The sequence below is a fragment of the Camelus bactrianus genome, chromosome 19 (assembly GCF_048773025.1).
Source record: "Camelus bactrianus isolate YW-2024 breed Bactrian camel chromosome 19, ASM4877302v1, whole genome shotgun sequence".
Lineage (NCBI taxonomy): Eukaryota > Metazoa > Chordata > Mammalia > Artiodactyla > Camelidae > Camelus > Camelus bactrianus.
This window is the reverse complement of record NC_133557.1, coordinates 15,168,427-15,189,479: the sequence shown is the minus strand read 5'-3', so window position 1 is coordinate 15,189,479 and position 21,053 is coordinate 15,168,427. Positions and strand designations below refer to the sequence as shown.

Here is a 21,053-nt window from a genome sequence, read left to right as displayed (position 1 = left end):
TAATGTTCCAAATGTATTAAAACTATTCAAAGCCCTCTGACTCAATTATTAATCTATAATTATCTAATCTATATAATCATATCAATATTTTTTGGGGGAGAGGCCATTAGGTTTACTTATTTTTTTTTTTAGAGGAGGTACTCGGTATTGAACCCACGACCTTGTGCATGCTAAACATGTACTCTACCAGTTGAGCTATACCCTCCCCCCTCGTATCAACAATATTTTTAAAGTAAAACCCTGGGAACAACTTAACTATCAAAAGAACACAGAAATTAAATGAATTATAATTCCATTTATATAATGAGAAACTATAAAGCCATTAAAAATATGATCTTGAGATTTATTTTAGAAAAAAACATATGTAATTACTGGTACAAGAATCAGACATCAAATGAAAAAGCAGACAATACTATATAGAATAATCTCAAATTGATTTTTTTAAAAAGGGAACTAAATGGAAAAAAATACATTCAAATGTTAACAATGGTTATTTGTAAGTGATGGATATTTTCCCCATATCTTTCAAATTTTCTATTATAAGCATGTATTGTTTTTACCATCAAGATAAAAGTATTATTTAAAAATAGATTCATAATATTGACATTCACCAAGTGTATCAGAATCAAAAGAATATTCCAAATGTTCATCTTAGTTCAAATGATGATATAGATATAAACATCTTATTGACTCTCCAAAAGACCAGTCTACCTTCTGATACAGAATACTACCTACAAATTATCTGTTCCTACTTCCACAAGTAACCCCCAATCAAATCTGAATCAGATCAAGTCTCTAGATCTGACAACCAGTTGACAGGAAATATAGGAGATAGGGGAACATGTTAATTAACACAATTAGCACAAAATCAGAAAAATCCAGAATGTGAAACTCTCTAAGGGACAAACAATCCAGTTCAATAAAAAAAAATTTCTTTTAACTGCAAAGAAATAAAAATGAGAGAGCAAGAATATATAGTTTAAAATAGGCTGAAGAAATATACGTCAACTAAATACAATGTCCACATCTTGTTTGCATTCTGATTCAGTAGAATCAACTATTTAAAAAAAAGAGAGAAACACATTCAGGGACATTTCAACACTCAGTAGCTAACTGATATTAAAAAATCATTTGCCATTTGCAGCAACATGGATGTCCCTGGAGAATGTCATTCTAAGTGAAGTAAGTCAGAAAGAGAAAGAAAATTACCATATGAGATCACTCATATGTGGAATCTTAAAAAAATAAAAATTAAAAAAAAAAACACAAAACAGAAACAGATTCATAGACATAGAATACAAACTTGTGGTTGCCAGAGGGGAGGGGAGTGGGAAGGGACAGACTGGGAGTTTGAAATTTTGTAGATACTGATAGGCATATGTAGAATAGATAAACAAGATTATACTGTGTAGCACAGGGAAATATACACAAGATCTTGTGGTAGCTCACAGAGAAAAAGAATGTAACAGTGAATATGTGTATGTTCATGTATAACTGAAGAACTGTGCTCTACACTGGAAATTGACACAACATTATAAACTGACTATAATTCAATAAAAAAAAAACTTAACATTTTGTTTAGGTATGTTAATGGTATTGTGGTTATGCTTAAAAAAGAATCCTCATCTTTTAGAGTTATATTTTAGAAGATGTAAAGTTAAAATGAAAAAAATAAGTCTGAAAAATTAAAGCCTAACAGTTTACTCAGAGAATGGTGATAGTATTACATAAAAACAGTTTTAAAAAAGTAAATTATTATTATTATAAAAAACTGCCTACTTTGGTACAAAGGAGCATGTGACAGTATAGTCCCATTTCTGTAAAATTATGTATCAACATATATAATGAGATTTCTGGTAAACTTAACTTTTTTTGTTGTACCTTTTCTTTGTTTTTAAAAAATAATGATCATGAACATTTAAATAAGTAGAATAAGAGTGGGATTTGGGGGGTGGGAGTAGTACGGCTCAGAATTTATCTGCCTCTCCAAGATACATGCTTAATCTGAAAAGTTTTAGATTAGACATTAACCAAACTGATCCACCTATTTTTAAAAAGTGGCTCAATTCTATATCTAAAGTACAGTAATAAGAGACACAAGACAGAGGCTTTTTACGATGTACTCTATGAATCCCAGAAAGACACAAAACTAGGGGGAAGCTGCCTAAGACCAGACAGATGAAAGAAGGCAAGTCAATGATGACAACTTACCTTGAAGTGAGCGCACAGATGACCTTGCTCCACTGTTCCACCACTGCCGGGTGGTGCCTCCAGTTAGCCACCATCTCCTTGGCTGTTTTCCAGTAAGGAGGTGTTGGGAAGCACCGAGTACAAGCTAGTAACCAAACCTCAAAGAGAACACCAATCAGCTTCTCTGCTAGATTCTCAGCAATGCCACCTTACCAACAAAAAGAAAACATTTTTGGCACACTTATAAAGCACAATCTTTAGTTCACTGATTTCGGAGAACTGGTCAAAAAATTAAAATAACTGCAATGCTAAGTTTTGACTTTCAAATAACCATTTAATAGTAAAAAGGAAAAATTATTCTTAGGAGTTCCTATGAAGGAAATCATGGATGCATCAACCCATTATCACTTTTAAAGTTTTCAGGTCGCCCTGCTCAGTTCTTATTGAAGACGTTAATCTCCAGCAGAGGGACAGGAGCACAGAGGGGTGAAGGGAAAGGATGAGGGTTTATGATGAGTGACTATTATGAGTCAGTTTCTGTGTCACACAGCTCATACACAGAACCTCACATTAACTCTGCAGTATAGGTATTTACAATATCTATTACCGATTATTAATTATATCCATTTTGAAGATGAGAAAACAGGTTCAGGAAATTTAAATAACTTACCCAAGTTTACACAGCCATTAAGTAAAGGGATCAGAACAAATACTCAAGACATTCTACCTCCAAACTTGCTATAAAATGCTTTAGGTGTTTGAAAGCCACCCTTCAAGGGAGAGGAAGACAAAGAAGGGAGCCAAAGGACTGGTGCTGGGCAGGACAGAGTCTCAACCATGAAAACAGAGATGCTCCCCGGTTCTGAGCCCTGGAACTAGGAAGAACAGCAGTGGTCTGTGCTCTGCATAGCTCCACAGGGCAAATTTGGGACTAGAAGGAAAAGCTATAAAGATTCCTATTTCAAATGAGCAAAAAAGAAGTTTTAACAATAACAAGCCCCAGAAGGGGATAATGCTATACTTGCTAATATACCTAGCAATAACACTCACAATATTTATACTATTTATAATTAACTCCACTACAACCCTTCTCTCCAAATGATTATGCTACCTTTGCATGGTCAGGATGGACTGACTGCCTTATGGTGCTGAAACCACCAGCATTGGGAGTGTATAGCAGAGAGACAGCATTTGTGTCTAGCCAGCTATCATCAATACCAGACAGGGTATTCCTATTGTGGGGTCCCTTTCAATACTAATCTGTGAATTTTTTTTTTTTTAGGGTATCTTCTTGGACACTGCATTTGTGTGAGAGTGTTAGTAAAGAGACTACACAGAAGAAAAAGAAACAAGGAAACTTGGAACTAGAATATCAGCTCATTGCCTTTGTACACTGTGCTATAACATGCAATGCAGGACATCTAAAATACACTCTAAAGTCTTATAAAATTGGAGGCTGTTTGTGGAGAGCAGGGTATAGCTCAGTGGTAGAGTGCATGCCTAGCATACACAAGGTCCTGGTTTCAATCCCCAGTACCTTCATTAAAAAAAATAAACCTAATTACCTCCACAACTCCCCAAAAAAGTTGGAGGCTTTTTAATGGCTAGGTAATGAATGACATACTGTCATAGTTCCAAACAGAACACTTTTAAGATTTTGTAGGTTTCATTTGCTAAACCAAGTATCTTCTGTGCTATCAAGTTTTCAGTCTACTTGGGTAGCTACTTTGTAATCAGGTACATTACATATAGGCTCTAATTTAATCAATTAGTTGTTTCTTATATTGGTTCTATCTTAATATACTGAACAAGCTACTGTTTCTATCATTAAACAGTGTTAATTCACTGAATCCCTCCCTACATTAGCAAAATCATCACTGAAGGTAAAATAACTTCACATTGTGCCTTTGAGGGTTTTCCATTCTAAGAACTGCCAATCTTGGTTTGTCAACTGTCGTGCCAAAATTTAAATCCTCACTGAGTTTACTACTCATTGAGTCTACAAGCAAACTATTTGGAAAAAAAATAACAAACCTTGAACAGTTGGTGGCGCTAGAAGTATGTCATTAATCTGCAGAAGAAACAACAGTAAGACTTCCCAGGTTTCTCTGGCCATGATGGATGACTCACGGGCCAGTTTCTGAATGGCTCTCAGGACCTGTAAGCATAGTCGGATCTGACTAGGGCCCTGTTCCTGCCTGAAGAAAACAGACAGATATCACTGACAAGCCTTGAGGAGAGAAAGCAACCGTTAAGGACAGACGACTTTTGGATGCAGCAAGCAATGGTCCAATGACACTCCCTAACAGCATTAGCAGACAGGACTAGGCACACCCTCTTCAGTTCAAAGCTACTTCCTCATCATAGTTTGGTACTCTGGGATCTCAACCTACCACTCCTACAAGAGTTTGAAAAGCTCCTGGGGAGAGGGGGGGATACTGGAATGTAAACTTTACCTCTGGATTTTCTAACTCTGAAATGTGCCTGGCACATACACTAGATACTTAGTAGGTTCCTGCTGAAAGAATGAGTAAATACCCACAGTCACTTCTGCTCACACTGAAGCAGAATGACCTTTGTATTCGTAAAAAAAAATTTTAAACACACATTCACAAGAATTCTGCATGTGATTTCATAGTGTTCACAGACCCTTTGAAGCTAACGTCTGCTGGAGAACCACCTACAGAATGGAATATCCTAATAGGTGCCCCCAAACTGATGAGGTATAGAGGCAACTGTCTCAGAAATGAGTAACTGCTACCGCTTTTCTACTAAAAAAGGTAACTTAACCCAAGATATGGGGCTCCAAAAGTACCCAAGATACTCCCAAAGAACAGTTTCATAACTCTCTCTAGTCCACAGGACCATTTTTTCCCAAAGGAATAAGAGAGATCAACATATCAGGGTTAGGGTTGAAGACAGAAATCCAAGCTCCAGCCCTATCCCCACTATCCAAAGTGGACCACCTGAGAATTTCAAAAATCATAGGAAACCCAGTGCGTTAGCAAATGGCAAATGCCTCCATAGCTCCCATGTGAAACCCAAGACTATTACTGAACTAAATCTTGAGGCCAAGTTCCTATATATTATGACTCATGTCATAAAGAATTGATAACACATGTCTAAGTCAGAGTAGGGAACCTCAGAGACTCCTCAAGAAATCCAGAAAATCGAGTACTTAGAACTCCATTCCAACCTTTGGATAAGGATTCTCAGATTCTGGGCCATGATCCAAAAAAGCAGACACTTACTCTGGAGTTCGGAGAAAAAAAAAAAAAAAGACAACACTAAGTTTTCCCTAAAGAAGTCAGACCTAAAGCAAAATGAGACATTCACCTAGGAAAAGCCAAGAACCCCAAGAGCAGGGAGATGTCCCATATTCAATTGGAGGTTAATCCAATCCATGTGAAGCCATGAGGTTCAAGCTTTTGTCTGCTGCTCTGGCTACTAAAGAAGAGTGAGAAATATATACTAGCTCCAAACCTCAATTACCCATATAAAAGGAAACCCAGAATAAGAAACAAAAACATCACTAGTGGTCCTGGGGGCTGACACTCTTCCAAGCTAGCAATAACACTGCAAGCCTCCCAAATGGTGACCTAGACCTACCTATCACTTCCAGTTTCTACCTGCCCAGTGGCAGAAAAGGGAACACCTGTTCCTTAGGTACCATTGCCTCACTCAGAAGCCCTAAATTTAGGAGCAGTGTCCAAGTTTCTCCAGCTAACAGAAACAAGATAATCTTTACTGAAGAATAAACAAAAAGATCTAAACACCAGAGATGTTCCTTTCCCCTCTAATATTTTCCAAAGCAACTTATGATATTCAGGAAAACTGTGCTAGAGCAAAAGCTGGTGAACTATGTATGGCCAATAGGTCAAACCTAGCCTGCCATCTGTTTTTATAAATAAAGTTTTATTAGAACACAGTCATACTTATTTATTTATATATTGTCTACAGCTGCTTTCTCTACAGCAGCAGAGTTGAGGAGTTGTGACAGACTGTATGGCCCACAAAGCCTAAAATATTTACTATATGGCTCCTTACAAAAAACGTTTGTCAACCACTGCTTTAGAAGAACACCACATTTTCTAAAGTATAGTATATTTGAGCAATGAAAACCCTAATCAGTTTTAAAAGATAGGTCACTCCTCACTCAGTTATGCCAAAAAAAAAAAAAAAAACTGATAGGCAAAAGGAAAAAGGTTACATCTACTATGACTTAAAGCAAAGTGGTAGAGGCTGCTTCCTCTATTTTGAGTGTTAGTTTTTATAAAAAACAATTAAGTAAAAGATGACAATTTTGTGAACTATCTGAATAAAAAAAAAATGGAAACTTCCAATAATAGAAGATGAGATCATAACTCCGAATATTTAGCACTGAAAATATTCACCTCCCTAAGATACTACTGGCTAGGAGAACTCTAACATTCAGTTCAGCACCCTCTCAGAGGTATGCACACATACACTTTTGAGAAAACAAGCGAATTACCAAATAGTAAAATGAACAATTTATAAGGTAGCGTTGTTTCTCAAAAGAGAAAAGCTAATACTCAAATGCCATTGATTTTTTTTCATCAATACAAATTCACTGAGCACTGAGACGTAAGAGTACAAAGAGGAAAAAGACACAGTGACAATACTACCCACCATCCATGAGACTGTCCCATGCAGCAAGAAAAAGCCTAGTAAATTAGTCTCCTAAATGGGATGACAAGAAAGTATTAAAACTACTGTATCATTTTAAAAGAACCTGCTTAGCCACAGACAATATACTAATTACTGCCCACCATTTCCTACTACTATTTCAATTTGAAATTAATAAATACAAGCAACCAGCATTTAATTCACCCTAATGTAATAACAGTACTGCACCAGGTACTATGGAAGCCCAAACTACATACAACCCAGTTCCTGCCCTCAGGTTGGTTAGATGGGGAAATGAGACATATATATTTTAAAAGGATAAGCAGTAAAACTGGACAGATACAGAGTGGCACAGGAAGCACTCTACAGGTTCAGGGAAGGTATGAGTGCTATGGGCCTGGTGGTCAGGTAAGGCAGAATTTAAGATGAAACACCGAGAGTAAGATGTGGACAGCTGGGAGAGGAGGGCGAGGATGGCAAAAGGGTAGGTAACAATGTGGAAGATGTTTAAGGAGTCTCGGGAGAATGTCTTATTTAGGAGTCTGACCAAAGAGCAGGGCTCATGAAGAACCAGCGGCAGCTAAACTGGTTAAGGGCCAGATTACAGCCAGCCCTCCATACCAGGTAAGGCATGTACAGGCACACTTAGTTGTACTGCACTTCATTTTACTGCACTTCACAGATTCTGTTTTTTTCTTTAAACAAATTGAAGACTTGTGACAACCCTGCATCAACTGAGCAAGTCTTTCAGTGCATTCTTCCAACTGCGTTTGCTTACATCATATCTTTATGTCACATTTTGGTTATTCTTGCAATATTTTCATTATCATTATTTCTGTTATGGTGATCTATGATCTTTGATGTTACTACCATAATTGTTTTGAGGTGCCATGAACCACGCCCATATAAGATGACAAACTTAACTGATAAATGTGTGTGTTCTGCTCCACCAACCAGCCATTTTCCTGCTTTCTCCCTCTCCTCAGGCCTCCCCATTCCCTGAGACATAACAATATTGAAATTAGGCCTCTTAATAACCCTACAATGGCCTCTAAGTGTTTAAATGAAAGGAAGAGTCATATGCCCCACACTTTAAATCAAAAGCTAGAAATGATTAAGCTTAGTAAGGAAGGCATGCTGAAAGCCAAGACAGGCTGGAAGCTAGGCCGTTTGCTTGCAGTTAGCCCAGTTGTGAATGCAAAGGAAAAGCTCCTGAAGGAAATTAAAAGTGCTACTCCAATGAACACATAAATGATAAGAAAGAGAAGCAGCCTATTGCTGATATGAAGAAAGTTTTAGAGGTTTGGATGAAAATCAAACCAGTCACAACATTCCTTTAAGTCAAAGCCTAATAAATAGCAAGGTCCTAACTCACTTCAATTCTATGAAGACTGAGAGGGGTGAGGAAGCTGCAGAAGGAAAGTCTGAAGCCAGCAGAGGTTGGTTCATGAGGTTTAAGAAGAAAAGCCACTTCCATAACATGAAAGTGCAAGGTGAAGCAGCAAGTGGTGATACAGAAGCTACGGCAAGTTACCAGAAGATCTAGACAAGATAATTAATGAAGGTGGCCACAATCAATAAGATTTTTCAATGCAGATGAAAACAGCCTTCTATTGGAAAAGGATGCCATCTAGGACTTTCATAGCTAGAAAGAAGTCAATGCCTGGCTTCAAAGCTTCAAAGGATAGGCTGACTCTCTTATTAGGGGCTAATGCATCTGGTGACTTCAAGTTGAAGCCAATGCTCATTTACCATTTTGAAAATCCTAGGGCCCCTAAGAATTATGCTGAATCTACTCTGCCTGTGTGCTATAAATGAAACAATAAAGCCTAGATGACAGCACATCTGTTTACAATATGGTTTACTGACTATTTTAAGCCCACTGTTGAGATACACTGCTCAGGGAAAAAGATGCCTTTGAAAATACTCCTACTTATTGACAATGCACCTGGTCACTCAAGAGCTCTGATGGATGTGGACAAAGAATGTCACCTGCCATTTCAGTAAATAAAGTGTGTTGCAGCCATAAAGCCATCAGCCACTGCAGCCACCCCCAATGGTGCGCCCTGAGGGGAATTCAGGACAGAGTAAAACAGGATACTAGCCCTAGATAGTTAAGATGCATATCAAAGGAATCACTTCAATGAGCCCAAACTCTTGCATCTTCCCATACATAGAAAGGTACTCAAATCATTAACTTGAGATGTCTGGTTTTTTGATTAGCAGTAATCTTTTGATGTTTGACAACACGGTTTTTGTTTTTGGGTTTTTTTCCCCAGCAAAACTCCTTTATATCCTCCCTCCTCCCTCACCTCTTTGGAACAGTTCCTCAGAGCTGTCTCACAGGCTATATTAAGGCCACAGTCCTCAGAAAGTCCACCAAATAAGACATAATTCTCAACTATTTTAGGTTGTGCATTTTATTCAGTCAACGTTGAGATGTACGAGATTAATGTTTTCAAGCCTGCTAACACAACATCCATTCCGCTGCCCACAAATCAAGGAGTAATTTCAACTTTCAGGTTTTATTATTTAGGAAATACATTTCATAAGACTATAGCTACCAAACATAGTAACTCCTCTGATGGATCTGGACAAAGGAAACTGAAAACCCTCTGGAAAGGACTCACCATTCCAAATGCCATTAAGAACATTTATGATTTATAGGAAGAGGTAAAAAAAAAATCAACACTAATAAGAGTTTGGAAGAAGTTGATTCTAATCCCCATGGATGACTTTGAGGGGCTCAAGACTGAACTGGAGTAAATAACTGCAGAAGTGGCAGAACTAACAAGAGAACTAAAATTAGAAGTGGGGCCTAACGATGGGACTGAACTGCTGCAATCTCATGATAAAAATTTAATGGATGAGGAGGTCCTTCTTACGATGAGCAAAGAAAGTGGTTTCTCAAGATGGTATCTACTCCTAGTGAAGATGCTGTGAAGATTGTTGAAATGACAACAAAGGATTTAGATTACATAAACTTACTTAATAAAACAGCAGCAAGCTTTGAGAGGATTGACTTCAATTTTGAAGGAAGTTCTACTGTGGATAAAATGCTATCAAACAGCACTGCATGCGACAGAGAAATCATCTGCGAACTGGAGAGTCAGTCTATGAGGCAAATTTTACTGCTGTCTTATTTTAAGAAATTGCCACAGCCACCCCAACCTTCAGCAACCACCACCCTGATCAGCCAGCAGCCATCAACATCAAGGCAAGACCTTCCACCAGCAAAAAGGTAACAACTCACTAAAGGCTCAGATGATGGTTAGCTTTCTGTAATTAATATTTTTAAATTAAGATATGTACATTGTTTTTTGACATGTTATTGCACACTTATAGATTACAGTATAGTGTAAACATAACTTTTATATGCGTGAGAAACCAAAAGATTTTGACTTGCTTTATTTCAATATTTGTTTCACTGCGATGGTCTGGAACCAAACCCATAATATGCTGAGGTATGCCTGTACATTTGATCCTACAGACCAGAGTTCTTAATGGAGATTTCTCTTTTTTAACTCAGATTTTCCAAGTAATCTTCCTTCTAAATTTAAAAAGCTAAAATTTACAGAGCTGGTTTTGGATGATTCAAAGTCCCTCATCATCTGAAAGACCAGAACTATTTCAAAAGGAGGCAAGCCCTCTTGCCCCTTTCACAGACATAAAAAATAGCTGAAAGAAGATTTTTCTCACTGGAAATCTCTACAAATGGGTAAGGAACTAATGCTTTCTTCTCCATTATTTTCTATATTTCCAAAAATCTTTACAATGACATGTAATTCTTTTAGAATGGGGAAAAAAATTTAAGCACAAGTAAGGCGATCTTACATTACAATATTTAAGGTCTCTGCCTCAGAAGATAGGGGAAAAGTCCATAACAAACCGTCAAGAGTTATCTTTCGGTCTACTACAAACTTGCCCATAATAATTTCAAATCTGCTTACTTCAATGTCTTCATTCTCTCATAAGGAAGATTCGTTTTAAGGTAGAGTGCTTAGCTGCCTTTAGCTTAAGTGGAGAGGAGAATTATGTTAGGTATTTTTGAGTGGAAGGGAAAGGGGTCACAGTATTTTAATGTCTAATAGCTATCAGATCTTAGAAGCAAAGCCAAAAGCCTTTAAAATGAACACACACTTGTTAAAAGAGTCCTAGTAAACATTATGTAAGTCCATCTCTAATATTCACATTAACACACCTTTTAATTGAATGAGTAATGAAAGTTAGTGTTCAAAGGACTAACAATGCAATCAGTTTCTATTAAAAAAGTTAACACTAATGAATATTTTATTACAATCCTGATAACAAGCCAGATAGACTGGTATAGCTTACCTTGGTACAAAAAGATTTTGCAGGTGTTTTAGTATACTTTGAACATATAGATTAGGCTCTTTAATAACTGGCAATGGAATAGAATCTTTCGGCAACACTAAAGCCATAATCCAGTCGGTATATACATCAACGCAATATTTTACAGTCTCTCCATCCAATGGAAGGGTCAGTCCATAGCAAATTACTTCCATGGTCCATTTTACCTAAATAAAAGAAAATATACATACAGAATTATTACACACCCCTATTTGTATATCAGTAGACTGACTGAAAATGTTAACCTCTTTATTGCCAAAAACCTCTTGACTGACAGTATACTCATCTCAACATAAATATGTCAGATTAATTCTAGAGAATGCACTTTCCATGTATAAGACATATACAAATTCAGACATAACCTAAGCAAAAAATAAATTACTTATTTCTAAATGTCAAACCTGTTGGTTTTCACCCCTTAGTCATTATTGTTTCCTCTGTAAAATAAAAAGTACAGGTCATCTTGATTTTCCATAGAGATTGGAAGCACAGAAATAGAAAATTTTAGGTATTTTTCTCCACTTAATTTTTATGCAGGTATGTGTGTCACTTAGGAAATCATTTATGTAAATTTAATCATATTCCATTTCCAGATTATGCAACTTTAACAGACAACAAGAGGGAAGATGAACTGCCCAATTCTTACTTGTGACTATTTTCACTGGCAAAGAATATATTTTAAGTGGAAGAGCAAGAACAAACATAGGTCAGAAGGGACTGAAGCTGGGTAAGATCTTAAAAAGGCACTTAGCTGCACTAAATGAGTTCCAGCCTCCTGACTTGTCTGAAGTGCATCCTAGGGGCTGACAGAAGGTGCCTGAGAGATTCCTGAACCACTGCCTGCAGTCATGAATCAATAAGGCATGATGAGAAAGGGGAAATGGCCTAATTTGCAAAAGAGGATAAAACTATAGTCCAGATACTATAGACTGGAAAGTTTAAGTGAATTCCAGACAAAACTCTGGGACAAATCACTAAACAGATGATCAGTGAGCACTAATAAAAGGGAAGCAAGATCACACTGGGAACCAGCCTGCTCAAAAAGAACAAGTCATGCCAGACAAGCTTCATTCCTTTATTAATAGGGTTACTACAAAGGCATCTGCCAATTGTATAAACCTGGTACTGACTTAAAATCAGTTCACAAGGCACTTTCATAAATATTATCTAACTATCAAAATAACCCTGTGTGAGAGGGTAAAGCAGCCTCACTTTATAGATAAGAAAACTAAAGTCTAGCAGAGCAATTTGACCCAAGGCACTGGTTTGGAAATGGTGGAGCTGAAAACTTGATACCTGGTCTTACTAAAAATCTAAAGCTATTCTCACCATGCCATCAACAGCCTTCTCTCGCAAAGGGGATCTGGGCTTTAGCAAGAAATCTGGTCACATGAAGGATAGATATCCTTATGGACAAGATGGAGACATATGGCCCAGAAGAAGGTACAATGGCTGGATTTAAAACTGGTTAAAATAACACACAGAGTAATAGCAGTGGATTAATGTACCAAGATCCTTTTGGAAGAAAATGCCCAATGGCATGCCAAAGACTCTGCCAAGATTTTAACTTAGAGAAAAGCAGCTTAAATGCTGACAATTTGTAGATACCACAAAGCTAAAACAAACAAACAAAAAACAAACAAACAAACAAACAAACAAAAAAAACCTCATTAAACAGAAATTCAGGATTCAAAAAGATCTCAACAGCTTAAAACTAAAGCTCAATCTAACAAGATAAATACATATACTGAAATTTTTTAGCCCAAAAACAACTACACACGCTAAGGGTAGAAAATACATAACAGCAATATAACTAATATAACAGAAAATAACAGCAGTGAGTGTTAAAGGTGAAGCTGACACACAGCAAAGCTGTGACAAATGAGGCAGGGGAGAGGGGAGAGGGAGTGGGATCTGGCTGAGTAAGAGAATTTTTAAAGAGGTTGTAAATCCCTAATTATCAGAGAAAAGACCAAGGAAAGATATCTTTGGTGATATCTTCACACAATAGTCAACTGTACAAAATTCTAGAGGACACTGGATTCAAGAACTATTGTCTCATACCCTTTTGAGGGTAGGAGAGGAGGAAAAACAAGGGCTGTGCTGAGCACCTCTATCTACTCACATGCCATCTCTTCCAGGAGAAGGCAGCAAGGAATTACAGACACACCAAGAGGAGAGCGCCCGGGCAAGCGCTGGGCTGGGTAAGTCTCTGCTGGGGCATTCTGAGGAGAAGAAAATGCACCTCAGTATGAGGGGCTTCCCCTCTGGCAGCCCTTGGTCTACAGAGGGTAAACAAACAGCCTCTAGATCTATAAACTTTAGTCCTCTATCTAGAGGGGTCTAAATTCTCCTTCATGAGACACCAAGATGTAAGAGTTTAAAAAAGAGGGGTGTGGGGGGACTTCCTTAGAAATAGGTAAATCCGAAGCCTAAAGGCTGTGTGAATGTCCTCATACACAAGGGACAAGTTCTCATCCTGATCTTAGCCAGACCTCCTACTACCAAGCTCCTGCATCACTACCTTCTCAGGGCCCTGTCATGACTTCCCACTGGCAACTTAACTTTGGTCCAGTTTCCTGAACCCAGGAACAGAGGACCAGCTCCAGGCCAAGTCATTCCAAAAGCTCCGTATCTTTAGAGACAGCTCCTTTAGGGACAGCAAACACACCCCCAACTTCAACCACGTGGGCTCACAGCCATACAGACTTAGCCGCTCTGCAGCACTCTTAAACCTGGAAGTCGGGCAAGGGTAGACTGGGACGGAGGCAGCGGGAGAGCCTCAAGCTCAGTTCATATGTGTAGCCTAAATAATGACAAAAGGCAGTGGCCATCTAGAGAGAGGAATGAAGACCTTCGAAACACAACCTCTGAATGGTAATCTGAAGACTGAGCCTAGAACTTAGGGAAAAGGGCCTGACATTCAAGTCTCGATACAGCTCAAGTGGAGAACTGGGTGGGTCTGACTAACAGGAAGTCCCAACAGCACAAGGGTACAACCTATTCCTTATAACTCCCACAAACTCTGAGCCCCAACCCTGAGCCCAAATAAGGTCAAATTGAGAAGTCACACTATACTGAACAGAAATCCATTTAAAAAGACATTGCTGAATAAATTCTTCAGTAACAAACATACTTTCACATAGTAGAATCAAATGAAAAAACACTTACTTCTTTGTCAGTTTTTAACAAACTCTCACTACCAGCCACTGAAGGGGTACCCAAGGCCTGCCCGAGAGGATGAACCACCGCATTTGCCACCTCTCGCCCAACGCTCTCCGGATAGCTGTGTAGCACACTGGTGTGGCCCTGATCATTCTGAATCACCAAATGCAGTGACCTCCACTCAGAGTACATCGTGCCGCTAAAGGACTATCCAAATGGCACCTGAAAAGACAAAACAGAATTACGTGTCAAATTATACTGTTGCAAACTAATAAAACCCCACATGGCAAGACAAAAAAGCTGCAAATATACTGTCTCGAGAAGACTGAGCAAAAAAAAAATCTAAATGTTTTGAGAAAGTCCTAAAATAGCCTCTTGGTGAGATCACATAGGAAAGGCAGACCCTGGGAAGTAGCTGTCTGAGTACCTCCCCAAAAAAGCCCTCAAAAGTCCAGAGCAGAGCTAGGGCAGATGGCCACTGAGCAAGGGGATAAAATAATCAGATCTGGTACACTCACAGCATAAGGGAACCCTCCACATCCTATGTTCCAGGATAGAAAAAGGGCATGTTCTACGTAGGAAAGGGAGACAAAGGAAAGGGTTTACTTCAAGCCCCAGATTTTTCAGTCAACAGTTTCCAAGAACCTATTACATGCTAGAAACATACCCCTACAATTTCCCACCAATGCCCTCAAATTAGACATAAAAGTCTTTGAGAATATTTCATCTCTACAGCAGTGGAATACACACTTCTAGTAATGGAACACCTGAAAGTCAGTGTCCTTCAGAAAACATATTAAGAGCTGCCATCTACTGAGCATTTACCATACACTACTCATGCAATCATCAAAATAACTCTATGAAAATTAAGTAATGTTATCCCTATTTCACAGAGGGAAAAACTGAGGCAGAGAGAGGTTTGCTGTTTCCCCGAGGCTTCAGAACTGTAACATGGTAGATGGAGCTGGTTTTAAGCCCATATCTGCTGGACTCCAGGAACCATGCTCTTAACCAAGGCATGTACTGCCCCCTCCCTATCCAATACATTCTCCATGATAAGGACTGCTTCTTCCTAAGCTGTATACTCTCCCTGAAATGATACCTAAGTCTACCACACAAATGAGAAATTTTAGCCACAGAAAATATATCTATATGAATGCAATGTAAATATTACAATCATAAATGCCATACTCATGAAGAGAATCAAGGATGTTTAGTCCCTTCTAATTTACTTCTGTTAACTTTCATTTTCTACTTGTTCAGAAATCCATTTGCCTAGCCAGCAGAGTTTAAAAGTACACTTAAGCTTTAAAGTTCTATCTTTTAAGCTAATTTTTCTTCAAACTGGTAGCATTTTTAAATTTTACGTTAGAAAACTTTACTCCAGCTTAACAAGTGTCAGTGTTTTTCAAGAAGATATGGTCCTCCTCTGGACCAAGAGGCCCTGAAAATGGGAAAGCAGAAGAGATGAACCAGCATTGAACAAGGTACCTACAATTTGAAGGATAGATGAATGCAACTGACTATTAAAGTTGCCTCAATTTCCTCAGGATTTATAAGGAACCCCTCTAAGGATATCCTGGTGCCCCCCACACACACGCTAAAATAAGCAGTCTCAAGAACAGAAGGGGAAAAAGGGAAAATTCTTGATAGGTGTCATCCCAATCAGACGACAACTTATTTCCACACAACACATTTTTTCATTAATATATATACACATATATAAATATAGTAAATAGTATAATTCATATAAACACACAATATATAATATCTCTTACATAAATGCACAAGAATATTATACTACAGGGTGTTTTGTTTTTAGTGATTTTTCACCCTTTTCATTTGTCTTCATTCCCTATTCAAATAATTCACTCCCCTGAATAGATAATCCATCCTAACCAACCTAACACTTTGTTGTATTTTGCTCCACCCTAACTCAATCATACTACAATAATTTACACACATGCATAACTAGGGATTATATACTTTTCTGTATCTTCTTCAACCACAGTACCTCATGACTGTCCTTCCAATAACAGATTCTTTTTCATGGCTGTGTTATATTCCATGACACGGATATGGCATAATTTATTCAGTCTCCTAATGATGTACATTTACTCCATTTCCCACGTTTTGGTCACCAGGAAATAATGATGCAATGAACATGCTTGTTCATACATTCTTAAGCAGTAGCCTTTTAATTTCTATGGGACAAGTTCCCAAGAGTAAAACCACTGGATCAAAGAGTATATGTATTTTTAATGTTACTAGGCCTTGCCAGACTGCTTCCCAAAAAGCTGTAACAACTCCCATTTACATTAGGAATGAATGGGAGCCCTTCCTGCCTCTCACTCCCAATCTGTTGCCAGGAATCAGATTTATTTATGTATTTATTTATTTATTTGTCAATTTGGTAGGTATGAAGTAAAATTTCATTAGTCTAGCCAAATATTTACCTTTATTTTATAGCTTCTAGTTTTGAGCCTGGCTTAGGTAATTTCTCCCTCATCCCCTGAATAAGTGTTTTTCAAAGTGTGGGTCATGAAATAAATATAACAGGTGATATTTTTTGGTTATATGGAATAGGATATATAATAAAAGCACCACACATAGTAAAGGTAAGCAATATGCTGTAAAATTTGTTTCATTTTTTATATATGCATATGTTCTGGGTCACAATATAAAACACATAAAATATTTATTATGGATCTAAGTCCAAAAGTTTAAAAACATAACCCTAAAGTGTATATGTAGTCTACTAGATTTCCATGCAAGATAATTAATTCTTCACATTTAAGTTTTATATCATCTGGAATTTACTTCTATAAGTGGTATAGGAAAGGTCCAATTTTACATTCTTATAGATGCACAGTTGTGTCAACATCACCTATTAAAAACATGTCCTTTCCTACTGACCTGAAATATCAATTTTGTCATATATTAAATTCTCATTTTTATAGGAATCTATTTATGAATCTGTTCTGTTAAATTATTTGTCTATTCCTATGTAATGTCATAATGATTTAAATTCAGTGGCTTTATAGAATGTTTTAATACCTAGAAAGGAAGCCCCCCCTACCTCCACTGATCTTTTTCAAAACTTTATTAGTTATTCCTAGGCATTTATTCTTCTATATAAAAATTAAGATTTTTATTCAATGAAAGAAAAAAACTTGCTAAAATTCTCATTGAAATTGCTTATTCCACTTTCATAGTTTTATATGCTACTGCCACTTTCCCACCCCATCCCCCAAGCTATGGCTGCAAAGAACTACTGATGATTGCGCAAACCCGACAAGTTCTTTCATACGCTGTATTGCTGTATTACTGCTCGTGCCATTCCCCAGCTTGATCCACCTCATTAAGTATTCACCCTTCAAGGCACAGCTCAAATGTCCTCCTTTCTTCACTCTTCCCATCACCCCTCTTCCCTAGCTCTGAGTGCCAATTACAAGCTGTTCATATTAAGCTTCAAGTTAGGTTGTTCGTTAGCTGTGTAAAGATACCTTCACCACAAGTGTGCCAACCTTTTCTGACCTCACTTCCTGAATCTTTGTGTAGTCTCTGGCACACAGTGCATACTGAATGTTTCATAATGTCAAGGTTTAACAATGGGAAAAAGGAAGATGTCAGAAGGTACTCCCTTTATTCCACTGAAGGAAGTCCAAAATTTTGCATGCTGTATACAAATAAAAATTGGAAGAAGTTCATTTGTTTTAAGCTACTTATTAGTTTAAAAAAAAGTAGTTGGATGGTTTCTAATGGTTTCCAAATATGTAAGGAATATTTAATACTTAGCGTCCATTCCTGACAATACATTATCAGAGGGGAAAAAAATGTTTTAAGGCAAAAAGAAAAAAAAAAAAAAAAAAGGACAAGCTAGCTCTTAAATGCCACATAAGAATCATCTAGGGTGGGAGGTGTGGGGTGGTTCTGGCTTAAAATGCAAATTCCAAAACTCCTCTAGAAAGCTCAATTCTGTAGGTCCGGGTTGGGCCCTGGGGATTTGCATTTTTAAGAAACAGCTACCACCTTTCCCAATTTTTAAGTAAACACAGGAGTATCTGTCTTTAAAAAAACACTATGAAAGACCAATCAAAACAGGAGTCACAGCTCTTAAATTCTTCTTAAAATTTTTTGTAAGTTTTTAAATGTAAGAAACAGTAATTTTTAAATGTATTAATGTTTAAATGATTACATGGAAGAAAATGAAATAAATGCTTCAAGAAACATGTAGATAGGTATAGAAAGGACACAATGAAAAAGTTGAACTAAAATATTAAAATGTGTGTAATAGAAAAATACTAATGCTAAATTTTAACAAAATACATAAAAGATAAAAAATATTAAGACAAAGATGTACACTATAATTATAGTTGTCCCCTGGTATCCACCAGGAACTTGTTTGAGGACCCTCTGACAATACCAAAATCACAGGTGCTCAAGTTCCTTATATAAACGTATTTGCATGTAACCTATACACATCCTCCCATATACTTTAAACCATCTCTAGATTATTGATAATACCTAATACAATGTAAATGCTATGTAAATAGTTGTAAATACAATATAAATACTATGAAACATAATGTAATGCCTGTATGCAGTAAATTCAAGTTTTTCTTTTTGGAACTTCCTGGAATTTTTTCCCCCCAAATATTTTCAATCAATGGTTGGTTGAATCTGCAGGTGCCGAACCTGCCAATAGGGAGGGCCAACTGCACAAGCGAATTAAATGCAACAATACATAGAAAATAAATATTGAAACAAATATGAAGAAATCAAAGAAACACTAGAGCAATTAAAGTATTGTTCTGTACTTATTAAACTAGCAAAATGAGTGATTAAAAAAAAACTTCTGATTAGGAGGTAAGGCCAAGAGGACATACTCAAGAGCTTAGGGCAGTGATTTTCAATAAAAAAGGACTGCTCCTCCAGGGGGTATTTTGGAAATATTAGGTACACTTTTGGTTAACACAATGATTGGGGCAAGCTACTGGTATTTATGGGCAGATCCAGGACACACAGACATCCTGCAGTACAGGAGACAGTGCTGCACAATGAATAATTATGCTACATTTACCATGACTTTCTAGTGTCTGCCAGAAAATCATTTGTGTTCTTAATTTTCTAAGCCTAGAAATCTAACTTCATTTTACCCATAAATACAAAATATTTTGTGCTATTTTAATATACACTGAATTTTCCAGTAATGCTATCATCCATGTAAACTGAGGAAAGACTGAACTTTTTTACATTTAGAACCTTACCATACCAAGAATTGTTCGCCATTTCAGAACAATCACATCACCAAAGGCCATACCATTTGTGGTATCTGAGTTGCTAATATCACACAATGCTGTCAGGAAAACAATCACAAGAACTACATATATACTAACTCAGCCCTTATTTCAAAATGTCAAATATAAAGTCCCATATTACTGTCTTATTTCTCGACTTACAAGTAGGCACAAGCATCTGACCACTTTGTTACATCCTCTAGTATGGGTACACCTGAGTATTTTTACCAAAATACCAATTTTATTGGAAAGATAATTAATTCATGGTTTTCATTTGTTACTGTTAGAATTTTATAAATTAAAAAAAAATTCTACGTGTTGGTAGGTTATATATTATCTGTTAATTTCAGGACAGTGAAGCAGTCATTACCAAATATTAGGTCTGAGAAGGATGAAAACCTCCAGTCTAGGAAACCAAACATGTAATAAGTAGTAAAGTAGATTGGGTAGGCAGTGTGGCAAACTAGAGAAATAAGGCTCTCTATAAAGGGCACAGTCAATAATCAGCCCTAGCCAACTATCAATCCTGAAGAAGTGTAGACCCAGTGTTGCCAGATAATGCAATTTTTCAAGAGACACAAAATCTGGAGATTTCTGTGACGTCTACTCTTTAAATGTTGGCAACTGATTCAAGTAAAAAAACAAACAAAAACCAAATAATATGTAGGCTATAAAGAACTTATCTGCGGGTCAATTTACACCTTTGATCAAAGATAAAGGCACATGCTAGTTTTGGTAACTGAATTGGCATGATTCTTGTAGAGGAAGGGTAAGGAGGCATACAATATGGGTGAGTCATTGCCACCCTAGAAGTCACCCAACCCACCTCTGCTCCAGGGTTTGGACTTTGAACCCAACTATGAAGGTCCTATAACTTCATTTTGTTTCACGTTTGTTGCTATTAGGAAAAAAGATTAGGGCAGAGTGTAAGACATTAGTGACAGATTTGGCAGGGTAAGTCCTGTTAGGCGCAGTTTTGTCAGTGGCCAGCCTACTCTTAAGCACACCTCCTCTTGCTACTGCAGCTCAGGCAACAAACCCAGAGATCTCAGAGAACATCAGAAGTTCCAGGATCCAGAACTGCTGCAGAGCCTAGGTCCTCCTGGGCAAAGATGTTCATATCTGCATCAACCTCTCAGGATACACCATGGCAAAACTCTGTTGGCCTTGACTGCCTAGTCTACTTGCCATTGAACTGTTTGCAGCTCTATCCTGTCAATAAATTGACACACCTGTAAGGCACCTCAGGCTGATGCCATTTTTCTAACCATTCACCCAAGTACAGCATGAATGCTTTGCCAGTATCAGGTGCCTTGACCCAGTAATACCACTGGATTAATCCTTGTAACAACTCAATAGAAAAGTGCACAAGATATTCAC

General features: G+C 37.4%; 1 protein-coding gene across 4 annotated transcripts in view; it reads right to left on the bottom strand.

Annotated features, from left to right (window-relative positions):
* The window catches only part of RALGAPB (Ral GTPase activating protein non-catalytic subunit beta), an 84,880-nt gene that overhangs the window by 57,168 nt on the left and 6,659 nt on the right, over positions 1-21,053 (bottom strand). For all 4 annotated transcript variants that reach the window (XM_074347266.1, XM_074347267.1, XM_010958751.3 and 1 more), the window contains exons 2-5: positions 14,380-14,595; positions 11,173-11,375; positions 4,225-4,388; positions 2,212-2,398 (exon numbers count right to left, since the gene is read on the bottom strand). In XM_074347266.1, the coding sequence (XP_074203367.1) occupies positions 2,212-2,398; positions 4,225-4,388; positions 11,173-11,375; positions 14,380-14,565 (740 nt within the window). In that variant the 5' untranslated portion in view covers positions 14,566-14,595. The remainder of the gene's footprint in view (positions 1-2,211; positions 2,399-4,224; positions 4,389-11,172; positions 11,376-14,379; positions 14,596-21,053) is intronic.